This window comes from Magnolia sinica, chromosome 3 (assembly GCF_029962835.1).
Source record: "Magnolia sinica isolate HGM2019 chromosome 3, MsV1, whole genome shotgun sequence".
NCBI classification, from domain to species: Eukaryota; Viridiplantae; Streptophyta; class Magnoliopsida; order Magnoliales; family Magnoliaceae; genus Magnolia; species Magnolia sinica.
This window is the reverse complement of record NC_080575.1, coordinates 9,762,049-9,779,492: the sequence shown is the minus strand read 5'-3', so window position 1 is coordinate 9,779,492 and position 17,444 is coordinate 9,762,049. Positions and strand designations below refer to the sequence as shown.

General features: G+C 40.7%; 1 protein-coding gene across 3 annotated transcripts; it reads left to right on the top strand.

Moving 5' to 3' along the window:
• The first annotated feature begins 1,233 nt into the window (after positions 1–1,233).
• LOC131239475 (squamosa promoter-binding-like protein 18) lies at positions 1,234–16,636 on the top strand. Of its 3 annotated transcripts, none has more exons than XM_058237196.1 (4): positions 1,234–1,582; positions 2,496–3,047; positions 14,729–14,865; positions 15,805–16,636. In XM_058237196.1, the coding sequence occupies exons 2-4, from the start codon at positions 2,638–2,640 to the stop codon at positions 16,482–16,484; spliced, it is 1,227 nt and encodes a 408-aa protein (XP_058093179.1). In that variant the 5' UTR covers positions 1,234–1,582; positions 2,496–2,637; the 3' UTR covers positions 16,485–16,636. The 3 variants fall into 3 exon arrangements, with proteins under 3 accessions (XP_058093179.1, XP_058093180.1, XP_058093177.1); XM_058237197.1 differs by having other exon boundaries at positions 2,488–3,047; XM_058237194.1 differs by having other exon boundaries at positions 1,235–1,582; positions 2,491–3,047.
• Positions 16,637–17,444: the final 808 nt, after the last annotated feature.

Sequence of the window (17,444 nt, the reverse complement as noted above, 5' to 3'; positions counted from 1 at the left end):
ATCACATGGTATTAACCTAATACAAGCAAAGCCACACAGTGGAATAAAATCATTGTTACAGTCTAATGTAAGTTATATTTCCACATAATTATAATAATAAATAATAGTTATTCATTTACAGTTGTAATTAAAAAACCATCCTCAGTTTGGGTGAATCACTGGCTGTGGGGCCCACCCTGGTGTATGTTGCTTACAGTTACATCCCTGTCCATCCATTTTCAGAGCTCATTTTAAAGCATGTTCTTACAAAAATGAAGGAGATCAAAATCTTTGATGGATCACATTATAAAAATAGTGGTGATTGACCTTGAAAATTTCTTTTAGGCTACAACAGTTTTGGATCAAGCATATATGTGTGTGGTCCCTTCATCCATCCAGGTCTTTGTGACCTTAGGATGGCAAATAAACATTCCAGCTGCTACTAAGAAGTTTTTAACCGTGGATATTCAATCACCAGGTGTGATTCACGTAGGATTTGAAGCTGCTTCATTTTTATAATCATATATAAAATGAGCTTCCAAAATAGATGAACGGAATGGATTTAAGGAACATATGTCACAGTGGGCCCCACAGTCAGCGATCCACCGACTTTCGTGTATCCGGGATCCACCAAAGCCGTGCCCATTTCAACCATGGTTAAAAAAGGTTTATTTTTATTATTATTTTTTTTTATATATAAATAACTTAAGTATCGGTGCATTCAAACAGCCCAATGCTGTCAAGCTAATCCAAACCGTCAAAAGTCACAACCGAAAGATGATATTATCTATATCTGATTTCTCCCTTCTAATTTAAAATAATGCTATTTTAATTTCAACCATTATCTGATATCCAACAATCAGATTTGTCAAGATAGATTTATTAGTATAAAATCAGAGATATGCTCCATATCAAACCATGGCCCATAGTTTGAACGGCCTAGATAACCTTACACGAGTGCCACGTGTGAGGAAGATGGCCTCCTGCATGTGAACATTTTTCCTCAAAAATAAAATTTGTCAATCAAACGTGAAACACAACAGCCCATGTCTTAACATTCACCCCCTTTTGTACTTTTTTCTCCTTCTCTCTCTCATCTAGAAAAGCCTGATAGCAACAACACCCTGTCACTTTCCTTGCCATTCATTTTATTGCTTTTTTTTAAAAAATAAATAAATTTCCTACTAAATTCCAAAAACCCCCGTAAACCCAAAACACATAATCAAGAAGAAAAAAAAAAAAAAAGGAAAAAAAAGAAAAAGAAAAAGAAAAAATAAAATCTCAGTAGTCTATATATGTTGGAAGTTTCAGCTCCGTCTCTCTCTCTCTATTCTGCTTTTGATGCATTATCCAATCTCACTGTTACACTTCCCAATAATTCTCTGCCTTTGTCTCTCTATGAAATCTCTTATATACAATACTCACTTTCTTGGTTTGGGTATTATTGCTAGAGAGAACTGGTTGTGAAGATTCTTAACCAGCGCCCACCTCTTCTCTTTCTGTTTTCCCCTGCTTTTTTGATCTTTATCTTCAGTAATGGAAGTTGTGTCAGGGAATGAATGGTTGGAAAGCACATATCAGTCTTCTGCTGTTACTGTTTTCTGTAAGTAGTTGTATTGGTTTACTTTTTAATTTTGATTTTTTTAGTTTTATTTATTTTTATTTATTTTTTGGCAGTTTGACTTCACGAGGCTTTGCAGATGAGATTTTGTGATTTGAGTTTTTTATTTTATTTTTATGGGGTTTTTGGGTACCCTTTTGGGATTTATGCGTATTTTTAAAAAATTATTATTAATACCACTATTCTATTTTTTTAGAGATGTATATAAACCCCACTTTGTGGGTTTTTCTGCAATTGAATGTGTGGAATTTAACAAAGATGATATTTTGTGCACTAGGTTTGTTATATTTTTTTGGGTCTTTTTGAGACAGATGAGTGTTTTTTCTTTTTCTTTAAAAAAAATATATATATATATATTGTAGCCCCCAATTTTCGAGGTTTTCAGTTTCTGCAATTTGAATGTATGGAACTTTACAAGTTGAGATTTTATGAATTGGGTTGTGATTTTTTTTTTTGGGTATTCTTGTCCCCTCCGGTGTTTCTGCATTTTGATTGTGTGAGACATATCTAGATGAGATTATGTGGACAGGTTTCTCAAATTTTGTGGGTTTTTCTGGGAACCCATTTCTGTTTTTAGCCCCTTTTTTGAGGTTCTTCTGCAATTTGAATATATGAGTTGCTATGATGAGATTTTGTGAATTGGGTTCTTCATTTTGTGGGCTTTTTTATCCTTCCTTTTCTTTTCTTTTCCTTTTTCTTTTGCTTTTTTGGCAATTTTGCTGTTTGAAACCCACTGAGACAAGGTTATGTGAATTGGGTTTTCTTTCGTCTTTTATTTTTTTCCTTTTATTATTATTATTATTTTTCTGTCTCTTTTTTAGCACCCATATAACTTTCTTGACTGTTTTTTTTTTTTTTTCTTTTGTTGTTCTTCTTCTTGAATCGAGAAGGTCAGGTGGTGGCGTTTTATGTAATGAGGTGGTGAGAAAAGCTGTGACATAAGATTGAGTGAGAGAGGAGTGAAAGGGAAAGAAGAAAAGTAAAAGAAAAAAAGGAAAAGAAGGAAAAATAAAGAAGCTTTGAGGAGGGAAGTTTTTATGGATTGGGACTTGAAACCACCTTCTTGGGATTTAGCAGACCTGGAGAGAGATGCTGAACCCAATATCGGGTCCATCGTCGGGTTGAGTAGCTTAGGAGGGCCAAAGAGCAAAGGAGATTGCTCCGTCGATTTGAAGCTCGGGAGGTTGGGCGATTTTGCCGATAGGCCATTGGACAAGTGGAAGGACTCAAGGGTCCTGTCAATGGTGTCGCCTCCTGGCTCATCGAAGAGGGCTCGGGCGCCCGGTAATGGCAGTAACACTGCCATGTGTTTGGTCGACGGGTGCAAATCAGATCTCAGCAACTGTCGGGATTATCACAAGCGGCATAAGGTCTGCGAGGTTCATGCGAAGACCCCAAAGGTGATGGTTCATGGTCAGGAGCAACGGTTCTGCCAGCAGTGCAGTAGGTAAGTCATTCAAATGCTTAAGGAAAGTAAGAATTTCCTTGGATTTTTTTCCTCATGCACTATCATTTCTGTTATTCATCTTCCAGCCTTTTCTTTTCTGTCATTAGAATTTCCCATTTGATAGATATTTGGGAGGTTGATTTTTCTAGTAATTGTGCTCAAATACTGTTTTCAATTTTCTTGTCTTTATTATTTGTTTTATATCATACCTTTTCCTTGTTTAATTGTGGTTGTTTCCATGTTGCTTTGCCTGAATGTGGATAAATCATGTTTATGGTTTGTTGGGTTCTTTAATATTTTGTCATTTTTTGTTAAACATGCGTTTGGTTGCACCAAATATATAAAATTTCATGATATGCTTCACCAAATTAGACTGATTAATCATGAAATATCATGATATTTGGTGCAACCAAATGCACCCGAAAACACTATGCATTTGTTAGGAGTCCGAATTCAGTGTAACAGGAGTCCTTTTGTCACCAGTCTTTTTCCTTGTCGTCTCTAAGGCCATTGGTGATACTAATTGTTAATCCTACTTAGCTGCATATCCTAAATGAAAAAATGTGTGAGAGATCTGAGATTTCATCAGGTGAGCTGATTTTATATGGCCAAGGCTCCGAAATCAGGCCAGCCTGTTCATAAGGTGGGTTCATGTTGAATATGGATTTGTCCATAAACCATTGTATGATAACTCCATAATTCATCCTCCTTCAGGCACTTGTTGTGATTGTGGATGTTCATGGAATATGTTGACCATTCAATCGTCCAAGTATTGTCAAAAGGGAAAGTTTGTGTGCCTTTTGTGGACGGAAAGTTCCTTTTGTTCAACCTCCAAAAACATCGCGCTCTAGAATGGATGGCCTATAGCTCCAAATCACACTGATGGGTCATTGCTAAATCTCCATGCAGAGTTTTTTTTTTTTTCCATTGAGTGTGGACCACTTCTTAACTATTACTCTGTTTGTATTTTAGCGCCCTTTTGTCAGCTGCGATCAGATGGTTATGATTGTCCAATCTGTATGATTCTTGAGCTATGGACCCTCTATGGTAGGTTCTTCCTGATGAGGGTCTAGACCTTGTACAAGTGTTTCACATGTTCAGTTTTGGGTCTTGCACGGTTCTGTTTCCATCATGAGCAACGAAATTGCGCCCTTTCCAAAACCATCCGCAATTATGTGAAGGCTGTCCTGATTCGTATAAGAATGTTTTCATGGCTTCCTTGGATAGGTAGGGATTGCTGGGTTTCATAACAGAAATCACGCACCAAGACCAGATGCAATATGTTTTCTGCCATTTTGAGATTCCATCACTACTTTATTTTCAAGTGAGAACTCAGCGACCAGGTGGGACATTTTTGTGTGAGTCTTTGCTGGTTTGTACTGTTTTGTGTTCCTTGTCCGCTCTTAGTTATAAGGCTGTATTGGACATACTTTTATGATCTATACATTGAAATCTTGCTTGAATTTTGCCGTTCAGATTGATTAATTAATTAATTAATTATTATTATTATTATTATTTTATTTTTTTTTTTTAAAAAAAGAGGAAGAAGAAGGAAAAAGAAATCTTCCTTGAATTTTCGATGATTTTCCGATGGGTGACTGTCTTCTTTCACACTTGTATATTTTCGTGATTTCTGTCTTTTTCTTGATCAATACATAGCAATTCGTGTGTTGGAAATGTTATACATTTTCGACTCTCCCCTCTGTCTATAATGTTTATGCGATATGTATGTGCTTTGTGCATTGTATAGAAGGCTGCTTGTTGACTCTGTGTGTGCAAACATTGTAATACTCTGTGGCAACTTATCCGCCGTCCATGTGGCCTATCTGCATGTCAATCTAGACTGTCAAAATCATGGGCTCTATCGTGGATGCAGCATAGTCTCAGAATCATACTGATAGGATAGTATTAATTGTCTGATTTTGCTCATGGAATTTACATCATCAACTGTTTTCTTTTTTACTGTTCATTTTCTGGTCTTCGATTCAATGGTTAGGATGGTCCAACTGGAGTGATTTTTGGGCTAAGCTCCATCTACACAACAAGGACCATGATTTTCAAGGTCTGGATTGGTGTGTATGTATGGCACGTGTTTCATGGATGAGTTGCCAAAGAGTAGTACTTTGCCTGTTCAACTAATCCATGAATAGGTGGCATGGAATGAACCTCCTTTGTTTGCCTAAATTATTATTGGAATTTTTACTGAACCTTAAAATGGGCGTTGTTCATGTTGATTTTTCTCAGTCATCTATATTTAGCAAAGAAGGCTCATTTAATGCTCTGATTTGTAGCATGCTGTCGAGTTGAGGTGACCGTTTCTTGAAATGATCTGACCTCTGAGAAATAGCATGCATATGGTTCAAGTTTTATCTATAAGGAATGTTAATTCCACACCACCATCTTGAGGCCCAAACACAAATGCCTGCCATGTGCCCATGTGGTACGTGTGTGGGATCTGGGATGTTCTGGGTGGTGGCCACTTACAAAGTGAATTTTCCTTGCCCTGGGATGTTCTTTGTGTGGTGGTTGCTTACAAAGTGAATGTTCCTTGCCCTGGGATGTTCTTTGGGTGGTGGTCACTTACAAAGTGAATGTTCCTTGCCCTTTATCCTGCCATTCCATTTTTCAGGTGAGTGAGAAACATTATGAAGGCAATGGATGGTTAGAGAAATGATAACTGTCTATTCAATATCCTGCATTGCTCAATGAGTGGGGGTTGGCGTGAATTTTTCTTTTTTTAGATAGGACGCATCAACTGAGTGGACGGAGGCCCCATTTGATGAACACCACAGGTCCTGCACACATATGCCACTTTGGCACGTCGTTGTCGTTATCATCAATACCTTATCATGTTGGTGTATGTGGGGCCTTTTTTCGGCACTTGAAGACGTCTGTAATTAGCATTCTTCTATCTCTATTTTCCAGTAAAAATCACATGACTAACTCTCTAGGTTGTAAATTGACTGAAGGAATGGAGATTGGTATTCGTTTGCTGACAGAAATTGAGCTGGAGTTTATCCAAGTTGAAATTCCGAGCAAGGTTTAAAATCTCGAAACTCAATTTGTGTTCAGTGGCTGCTCAAATCAAAATCGACTCATCACCCGTTTGGGTTTGCTACCGAGTTAATTGAGTTTCTTTCAGTTTTAAAACTCAACATCAAGTTGGTAAAAACTTGGATGAATTTTCCAACTATTCAATTGATTTTTATTTTTATTTTTATTATTTTTTTAATATAAAATTATAAAACTTATCAAGTTGTAAGAACTTGATCATACCAAGAAAAAGCTTGAATACTCTAAAGTGTTCAATTAGGACCTGAGGTTCTCTTCATCCTGCACCTTGTCCATGTGGTCTGCGCATGCGAGGCTGGGATCATTCATCAGGTTGGCCCCCATTGTACGGGAATGAAGGGAGAAGCGGCCAAATCACATCCAAGAAGAGAGGTCCTGAAGAACCTCCCCTCACCCTATCCAAGTATCCAACGATTGACAAAAAGTCAAGTGTTACCATGGCATTTCCAGTGGGATTGGCTTTGGGCCTTTCCTGTGCAGCTTAGGTGGAGGGTGCCATTTGGGGTTTTTGTTGTGCTGACATCCGGGGACGCTTGGGATATTCCACAAGACAACATGACACTCCAAGGACACCAAACGGGATGAGGGGCCCGGATCATGTCATCAAAAAGTGCCATATGTGGGTATATTCCTGTTGCTTCTTAAAAAAAAAAAAAAGTGCCATATGTGGATTGAGGTGTCCCGACATGTCTTTAGAATTCTCTTCTCGTTTTCCCTTTTTCTTCATATTAAGTGGGTCTTTAGAAATGTTTTTTTTTTTTTCCTTTATATATATATATATATATATATATATATATATATATATATATATATAAGTGGGTCTTTATAGTTATGTCATGGATTTCTCGTGAGTTGAATTTAAGCTCACCTGCACTGTCTTCGAGCAGAGGAAGCTGTTCTCTAACTGACATCCTCAAATGTTCTGTTGGTTTGTTCTACTTTTTCCTATTATAATTCACATATCAAACTCAAGTTCTTCTCTCTTTTTTTTTTTTTTTTTTTCAGTGCTAGGCCCTTTGAAATTTTGATCAGTGTGCTATCGGTGTTCGTTGAAGAACATTCATATTATCTGCAATGATTGAATGGTCGATGCAGGATTTCACATGTTTTCTTATTGATTATTTGCTAACAATCGAACTTCAATACCTAAATTGAAATTTTTTGTGCTCTTAGGTTTATTATTTTCTTTTTATATTTCCCTAATTGGTAACTAGGAAAAAATTTGTGTGTGAATAGTGGGCACTGAGAGTTGTTGTGCACATGTCTACCCCATAGAAAGAGTGGTTGGTGAGATTTTTTTTTCTTTCTTTTATTGGTATGGTGGCAGCGAATCTTCAACATGCAGCTTAAAATGGGTTTCTGGATAAAAGAATGCATTTGGAAATCTTTCTGGATTCCTGCAAACCATATTTCAATGGTGGGAGAGGCATGCTTAACTGACACTCAGTGTGCCATGGTCAAAAGACTTGGTGACCCAGACTGACTCATTAGGCCTTGAGTTGAGTTGAGTTGAGTTGGGACTTGCCCGAGTCATCCAAGTCAGGTGTGAATCGTCTAGGTGATTTGTGGTGTCAAACTAGATTAGAGTCCTATCAAATCCGAGTCAACTCAGATGAGTCACACAAGATCTGTGACCCGCCCAAGTCTTAAAACCATTCTCAGTGCTCCTCCACTGGAGGCACCTGTGATGGACACTTGAGGACAGTTTGGCATCCGTCTAGACGCTTGAGGAGATGAGGACAATTTGACACTTGGCACCATTGCCATGTGCCTGGAAACACTGCTATCATCCCTTCTCACTCTCTTGATTTCTTCTCTTCATGTTTGGTATGGATGATCCCCGTCATCCTTCCGTCGCCTTAATTTTCTCCTCCTTCTTAGTCTCAAAAGATCATCCGACCATTTTATCACTTTTCCCTCAGATTGGAAACCCCAAAACCCTCCTATATCTGAATGTAAACCGTAATGTTAAACTCTAACCTAAATTTCAAGCATGTGTAGCCAACTATCTGTTAACGGATGCCTTATAGTGCCAGTAACATGGACTGCTTTCCATGGCATTAAAGGAAAGTGACTTCCTTGTTCTTGCCTTGGATCCTTTAGGCTGTGTTTAGTATAAAACATTTCAAATCAAAGCATTTTGCATGTATTAAGAGTCTATTAGGGTGAATTAGGATATCTAATTAGATTAGGGATATTTATATATTTGTTTAGATGTGTATCCGTGAGGATCCCTTATTGATCTTCCATCTCCTCTACATATTCAATTGCTTTGAGAGAAATAATACAAGTTACAATTTTCCACAATATACTCTCTGTGGTTTAGCAATTGGTGTCAAAGCTAACACCACGTCCTATGTTGAGTCATGGAAGGGGGGACTTGTGGAAATGACAACTTGGACCAAAGTGAAAGCCACCACGGCATGGAAAGGGCTACCTGGATAACCAGAGTGCAACCGCCATGCTCTGAAAAGGGCTACCTAGAAAAGAGGCCACAGTGAGTGCCGTCATAGAGTGGGTTGCCGTGGACATCAGATGCAAAGCGTGGTGGAATGTTACGATCCTAACAATTTAAGGAGCCTAGCTTGACGCGTTCCATCAATCCTAGGGCTTTTTTGGCGTATTGGGTTAGGTTCAGTGTTTAAATTATCGGGGATATTATCGAATTATTGCCAATAATTTCAGTATCGCTAGAGTTGCGACATTGAAACTCCCTTTTTTCGTTTCTCTTCCTAATAATGCCGATTTTTCGATGATTTTATTTTTTTTTGCGAAAAATCCAGTTGTCAGCAAGAAATCGTTGTATCTACTTACCCTGTCACGGAATAACTGTAGCAAATAACCCATTTTCAATGATAAAAGGACCGATAACATCGGGGCATTGCGTAAATGCACAAAATATCCCAAAAAAAGGGGAAACTTGCAGATTTTCATACCTGTAGAAGAGGAGGGCTAACTGTAGAAGAGGATAGGTGAACGGAAATTGCAGTGCGCTAATCGATCGATCGGTGTGCCGTAAGTGCCATCCAATCTCTACTTTCCACTTTTTTTTTTCTTCGAATATGTCAAAAATTTCAAACCTAAAGATGATTTTGGCGAAGAATCTGCTGAAGATTAGGGATTTGGAGAGATTTTCAAATGGCCTCTCAATGGGTTTTTACGGGAGTAAATTTGCATGGTGTGTGGGTGCGAACCTCAGTGGCATGTGGACGTCACCAAGTTTCGTGGACCCCACCATGATGTATGTGTTATATCCACATGGTCCATCAATTAGCGAGATCATTTTAGGTCGTGAACCCAAAAATGAGGTAGATCCAAAGCTTGGGTGGACCACACCGCCAAGGCAGTGGGGACAATGATTCCTACTGTTGAAACCTTCCTAGGGGCTTTGGCCCACAGTGATGTTTATTTGTCATCCAAGCTGTTCATAAGGTCACACGGAGATGGATGAAGGTAAAATACAAAAATGACATGGATCCAAAACTTTCTTGGCCCCTAATAATTTTTCAACGGTAGGCATGTTCAATTCACATTGTTTCCTGTGGTGTGGTCCATTTGAGCATTGGATATGCTTCATCTTTGGGATCAAGCCTTAAAATTATCTTGTAAAATGGATGGACGGGGTGGATAAAATACATAAATCACAATGGGCCCCACTCAGTACGATAAGCGTACTGATTTATATGGTGCACATGTGTGACTTGTTTGGATCCGTGGATTGATGGGTCCATGTTCTGTGGGGCCATCATAATGATAAATATTTTATCAATGTTGTCCATTTATTTTGATAAATAATTTTAAGGCATGAGTCCAAAATGAGACAGATCTGCATCTCAGGTGGACCACACTAAGGGAAACAATGGTGATTAAATGGCCACCATTAAAAACTTCATAGGGCCATTGTAAATGTTTTTTTTTTTTTTTTTGCCATCCAACCTCTTGATCAGGTCATACAGATCTTGATGAAGCGAAAACACAGTTTAGATTATGTTGGATTTTGCCACATGTACCATTTTCAAATGCTAGGTGCCAAGTGTAATGCAGGGGCATTTTCACACTGGGCTCAAGTGGGGTAGCCTGTGAGATGCAGGGGCACATTCGGGGTGGGCGGCCCATGTGATTTGGGGCCCACGGGGGAGATCTCGTGTTTGAGATTCCTCACCAGGAGTGATTAATGCGCATTTCACACCGGCCTCGAGCGGGGTAGCCCGTAGGATGTGGGGACATACTCGGGGTGGGCGGCCCATGTGATTTGGGGCCCACGAAGGGGGTTTGGCCGAGGTCCTAAACCCATGAGATGTGGGGCCTGGGCTATGAGATAAAGGGATTAATTCGCCATACTCTAACAGTTTGAACTCTTAGAGCAAGTGGTTAATTGTCCTGGGTCCTTACTCTTACTCCGGTGGTAGACTCTTACGAGTTTCAACACCTGGTTGAGGATTTGAGTACCCATAGGTGGTGAAATACCACTATGGCGTGCGCGTGTGTAATTTTTTTTTTTTTTTTTAAGTGGTTAATTGTCCTGCATCAAATTGGTATCAGAGCAAGAGGTCTCGTGTTCGAGACTCCTCACCGGGGTGATTAATGGGGCCTGGGCTATGAGATAAAGGGATTATTTCGCCTTACTCTAACAGTTTGAGCTCTGAGAGCAAGTGGTTAATTGTCCTGCATCAAAGTGTCATATGTAGCCAGAGTATCAAATACCTTCCTTTTATGAAACGGAAGCCGATTAGCTGTTACCAGGTAACAGCTTGGTGGGTGTTACCCTTACCGTGTGGGGCCCACCTTGATGAATGTTTTCCACATCTATGTTGCCCATCCGTTTTTTCAGCTCATCCAAGGACCTTATCCAAAAACTTGAGCTGATCCAAATCTATGGTGGACCACACCATTGGAACAAGTAGCGAATGACACTATTAAAAGTTTTTTGTAAGCCACAAAAGTTTTGGATCAAGCTAATATTTGTATATTCCTTTCATCCAGTTCTGCTTTACATTGGGCCTTGGGAAGTTTTTAATGGTTACCCTTCAATCATCACTCTTTTCTTGTGGTGTGGTTCCCATGAGATTTGTTTACACTTAATTTTTGGATCCATGTCCTAAAATGGGCTGTAAAAATGGATGGACGGAGTGGATATACAATATTTAACCAAGGTGGGCCCTACAGTAGGGGTAACACCCACTAAGCTATTGCCTGGGTAACACCTAATCCATGCCCTTATGAAACGAGGTGCGGATTGCGTGTGACCCCTGTGTGGGACCATAGAGATGTACGTCACAAATCCACTCTGTCCATTTGTTTTGAAAGATCAGATTAAGACAAAATTCTAAAAATTAGGCATACCACACGAAACATGGGGATTGAACATCTAGCAGTGACAAAAGTTTTGTATCAGGATGGTATTTGTTCCTACAATTTGTGTGACTAGTAATAATTGTACTAATGGTTTGGATGGCATATAAACATCATATGGTTAGCTACGGCCTATAGGAAGATTTCAATGCGTTGTTGGTCCCACTGTTTTGTTGGTATGGCCCACCACCAGAGTTTTGATTCTGCCTGACTTTTAGAACATTGTCCTATTGTGGCCTTTCAAAACAGATGGTAGGAGTGGGTTTGTGACGTACATCTCTATCATGCAAAAACCACACTGATTGGATAATCCAATCCATCCTTGATTTGGCATCTTTGAGTTCATTTACTTTTACGTGTCTTAATTACTGTATGCCAACTGCATCTGTAATATATAAACTTATTTTGGTTGCTATTAAAGTGATTTTTTATGCCATTGTATGCTTTTTGGGTCCCATTAAGTGAAAACTTATTATGTAATGTATTCTTTTCACAATTTTTTATTCCTAAATATGTAAATATGTGTATTTAGGCATGTCTTGAAGTTTCACTAAAAAATTCCATTGTTTTCCCCATGTTTCCTTCTTTTTCCCCGCATTTCTGGTTATCGACGATAACGATATTATATCTTTATCTCTGGCCAGCGAAACTTGTAGCGATACCGACAACTCGAACGTTGGTTAGGTTCATAACAGTTTTCATTTTCTTCTCGTTTTTGCATCCTTTGCACAGGCAACCACAATCATCACTCAATGGTGGTTGTAAAACCTACCATCAAACACCATTGTCGCTACCCCTGTTCTTAGTGCCACCGCAAACCCTGCACTTGCCCATCCTCGTCGAAACCCCCGTCTTCAGCACCGGATCTCTACTGACAACCCATCACCATTGATGTCCCTGCATACGTGCTGCCTCTTCCCTGTTGCGGCACCACCGACTCCATTATTTTTGGTAGATTTGACGCAACCAAGCCCAACCCATCTTTGTCAACAGACTTCCACCCACCATTTTTTATGACATGGGTCGCGCCTACAGCAACCGATCTATGCACAAAACCCATCACGACCATTGTTCGAGCCGCCACAACAAGCACTACTACTTATATCTTCGTTCATCACCCTCTACATCTTCTCCGTCACCACCTGCCAGCCTACCTCCCGTTGCTCGGTCTAGCTGTCGTGACCCCCCCCCCCCCCAAAAAAAAAAAACCCTCAACTTCCCCGTTGACTGCTTCTTTTGAATCCCTAGCAACCGCTACTACTTCTCCGTCGATCTGCCAATCCCAGCACCAATTCCTTCGCTCGCACTTTAAATCTCTTACAATCTAGGGGTCCAACGGCACTGAGTTTTGTTCGATCGGATTTCTGCTGCGATTGTCTGATCTCATTACCAAAGATTAGATTTGTGGTCCAAATTTGTGGCATTTATTTTCGGACATGGGATCCATCCTCTTCAGATCCGATGGCCATTAAGGACCCATCTATCACTGCTTAGATCCAAACATTGCAGATGTTATGACTCACCTCCCATCAGATTTGTTGTCAACCATGGGATTGTTGAATGTTGTGCCGCATGAGCGTGGTGAGTACGTTACTTTTGCTAATCTCTTGGGTGTTGCAACTACGTTTAATAAAAGGAGGTCCAACAATTATACGTCGTGTATCACTTTTACTATTAGAGGGCCTACTTGCTCAGTGACGTTGAACTGGGCTTACTCATCTGTTGGGCCTTCATTACACATATGCTTGGACCGTTTTTATTGTGGGTTGTGTGCTCGTTGTTTGCAAGTGGAAGCATGTTGGGCTAGACTTGTTCGTGTTGAGCATATGGACTGGACCTCGTTACCTGTTATCGTTATGACGGGACTTGTTTTTCGTTTCTTGTTAGACCATCTAGAGCCACTAAAAGAGTAACGGTTGAACTCTTAACCATTGAAAGAGTGTATCCACCGGACGAGCAATGGGTGAAATCTCAGCCGTTGGAAGTGCTACCAGATCATTAGCTGTTTGACGTGCTGTTAGTTCACATCCCAGAAGTCATCTGAAGTGCATCGTCGTTTCGTCACTCATACCTTTCAAACTCAAGGTACTCCTTTCAGAGCACATTGAGTTTGAGGGGGGATGTTAGGTTTTATTAGGTTAAATTAGGATATCTAATTAGATTAGGGATATTTCTATATTTGTTTAGATGCGAATCTGTGAGGATCCCTTATAGATCCTCCCATCTCCTCTATATATTCAATTGCCATGAGAGAGAGTACAAGTTACAATTTTCCACAATGTAGTCTCTATGATTTAACAGCATGGAACCCCACTTCTCCCGATTATAGAGAGAGTCCACAGTTTTCCATTTTTTCTGTAGTTCGTGCTCATTTTGTTTTCCATGCCCACGTTTTGTTTTCCAAGCAAAGTAGTCTTGGGGACAAAATATGGTATTCAAAATTACGTAACGATAATGGTGGGTGCCTTTGCGCGATATGGGGTTGTAACACCCATTCCGAAGAAAAAAAAAAAAAAAGGGGCCTGTATCGGCCCTTGTAATGGTTCATTATGGGGCGGATACAGTTTCTTCGTTTAGTTATTAATATATTATTATTTTTTACTGTTATAGGGCCGTAATGGTCATGGGGCTAGTCTTTAAGGCCACCTTTATCGTTATTGAACGCCTTGGGACAAAAAGTGTTTATCAATCTCATTTATGCATAAGAACCTAGGTGAATGAGAACGACAAGCCCCTACATGACTGTTGAGGAAGGATTTGTTGTCTTTGCTAAAATTGTGGAACTACATGTCCTTAGTTTGGTGCGGACAAGGAGCATTTCTTTCATGCACATGTATCACATGTTCCAAATGTGTTATATGTGCAACCGTTCAACTTCAAGCACTCCACATGTTCTTATGTGTTATCAACAATTTTTAAGTGCTCAACATGTGGCAATATCAATGTGCTACCATCCATATAAAGCTTCCCACGTATGCCACAATCCAACCTTATTCTTTATTTTGGTGTTTGACAAATCATGATAGCATATCCATGGATTGCTTATGTCGACACGAGTGCCGACTGCTTGTTGTGGCCCAACTTTGCTTGAATCCAAATCGCCCCTTAATATCTTTCTTCATCTACATCTTCTCTCTCTGAATGACTCATCTACTCAATTTCCCGTCTACAATGATTTCTTGTTATGGGTTTTAGGCATGTTTTGTTATCTACCATCTAAAGGTTCTTATATCCCTTTGTTTTCTTTGTTCATGCAGATTTCATTCGTTGGTGGAGTTCGACGAGGTAAAGAGAAGCTGTAGGAAACGTCTCGATGGCCACAACAGGCGCAGAAGGAAGCCTCAACATGATTCGTTGGCTGTGAACTCCAGAACCTTGTTTACCAACCACCAAGGTTTGAATTCACCACACCACGATCATGCATTATCATATTAATGATCTTTGCTAAGCCATAAACGCTACATGTGCAAGAGCGCAATATGAGTGGGAGATCTAAGCCATCAATCAGGTCAGTCTGACTGTGCAGATAAGGCGGCCCTAAAATCAGGCTAGTTGATGTACCAGATGAGCCACGGTTTACAAGAAAGAATGAACGGCTTAAAAATGCATAGCTGTCCACTTGTTTCTATACATAGTGAGGCACTTGATGAGTGAACACAGACCAACCTGATGGACACCTTGGACACCATGCCTGTGTGCCACAAACATCGGCATGTGGGTGGCATGTGGATGGACCATGCCTACGCATGTGGGCTTATCAAACCTACATATCGACCGATTTATTCTGAATCTCTGCTACTATAGTGTCCTTAGGTGCAGTCTTTGCGTGAGTGAGACCCATGATTCAGTGATCTAGACTGTTGATTTTGTGGACCAATAGAACCTTGCTGTCTTTTTTCCCCATTTGTAGACAATTGATCAAAGGGTTAGGCTTTCGCAATCTTGGGAACTTGTGCAGTGACCCCACATGATAGGGCACATCTGGTCAGTGGTCTAGATCCCAGACCCCATGGGACCCACTGTAAGAATTGGAAAATCAGGAAGTCTGTATGCATCTTGTGCGACTCCACATGATGGGGCCCATCAGGTCAGTGGTCTGAATCACCAAGCCATGGGACCACTTGTACAAATGCGAACCAGGACACTGTATCAAATCACATAACACCTCTATCCATCATTAAATTCCTATGGCGGTCTCATAATGTGGAATTTTTTTTTTTCTAATTCTTCTTGATTACCACCCACACTACTGGATCGTTTGCCCTTGCATGCATGCATGATTGAAGCGCATCAGTCACCTTGATATTGATATTGATATTTTTCCCATTGACAGCGACCAGGTTCACGTCATGTATCACTACTCCACAGATGTTATCAACTTCCATGACGGAGCAGCAGCCCAACTGGATCGCATCCATCAAATCCGAAGATGACTCGCTTTATGGCTGCCACCCACCTATGTTCCTCGATAAACAGCATCCATTCCCCACCTCCTACACTCATAGCTACAAAGGAGGGAAGCAATTCCCCTTCCTGCAGAGCGTTAATGACCCCTCTCTCAGTCACAGGACAACTCTCGAAACCCCCGGCCGCCACCCGCTCCTCAGCACTGTCGCATCTTCGGAGAGCAGCAGCAGCGGCAGCAAGATGTTCTCCGCCGCCAACGGGATAACCGGGCTCGACTCCGATTGTGCTCTCTCTCTTCTGTCATCGCCGACTCGGACTTCGGGCATCAGCCTACGCCACGTAGTGCAGGCCACTGAACCGATCCCCATGGCCCAGCCGCTGGTCATGGGCCCCCAGCAGTTCAACAGTCTAGGTCGGTACTCTTGCTCGCAAACTTCCAACAGCATGTCGTCGACCAGGTTTTCGTGCTCGGGGATGGAGGACGAGCAGATGGCCAACGTTTTGGTCTCCAGTGCCAGTGATGCTGATCTCCATCAGGGGATTTTCCACGTGGCCCATGCCGCCGAAAATGGACAGTCTGCGTCTCAAACTCTTCCTTTTTGGTGAGCCACAAAAGGAGTTGAAAAGGGGTGATGATGCCTTCTTAAGCTGTTCAGCATTTGGATTCTGAAAATGATGTGTTCTACAGACTCATTTGTAGTTATGTCACTTTCTAACTTCTGCCAAGCAGGCTAATTACTCTATCATGGTTCTGTATCTATCCATGTCCACGAATGCATGCATGCACTGTGGAAGCGAGTTGGTTGTGTTGATATAGATATAACATGCACGAATGTGCGGCGGAAGCGTGTTGGGCATGTTAGCATGTTGATATAACATGAAAGCTTTAATGCATTTTGATGTTTTGAAATGTGCTTGTGGTCGAAATACATGTCTGATGAACGTCCCAGATCTCACTCATGCGCCTAGTTGGTATGTGGGTTGCTTGGGTTGTGTGTGTGTTGTAATGCTTTAGATTGGCAGGTATTAGGTTCATTGCACTTGAACATTATCTTCATTGTAGCAGGGCCCACCTTTACATGCTAGGTTGCCTTTTGTCTATCTTTTCACAGCGAAGGGCTGGCGAAATTGCAGTAGGAATAATTTGAGGGACTTATCCTTATCTTGACCAAAAGGATAAGGGATGGTGTTGTCGCTAATGCAAGGCCCACTGAAGTCTTGATCTGAAAATGAAAGGGTTGGCCCACATGTAAGATAGTCTCAGTACTAGGTGCTTGGTATTTATTTATCCAAACAAAAGGCCGTTTTTGGTAATGCTAGAGAAGGACCAGTGGACAATCTTTCAGTGATCCAGATCGTTGGATCCAATTCTGGATGGGACATACTGCAGTATTCCCCTCAATAGGCCAATCTAGACCATCTGATTTTGTGGACTTGAAGGCGATTTGTCAAAGAGAACTGATCACATACAGGCAATGGTACGAGAACTGTACCATCTTTCTTGCAAACATGCTACTTGTGTAGGACATTAGTATCATGACAAACCTTGAGGCTGATCTGCTCATT

Coding starts and splice junctions, on each gene's coding strand:
- LOC131239475 (XM_058237196.1), top strand. CDS start 2,638: ATGGATTGGGACTTGAAACCACCTTCTTGGGATTTAGCAGACCTGGAG. Junction 3,048..14,728: donor TTCTGCCAGCAGTGCAGTAG/GTAAGTCATTCA, acceptor TTGTTCATGCAG/ATTTCATTCGTTGGTGGAGT. Junction 14,866..15,804: donor CTTGTTTACCAACCACCAAG/GTTTGAATTCAC, acceptor TCCCATTGACAG/CGACCAGGTTCACGTCATGT.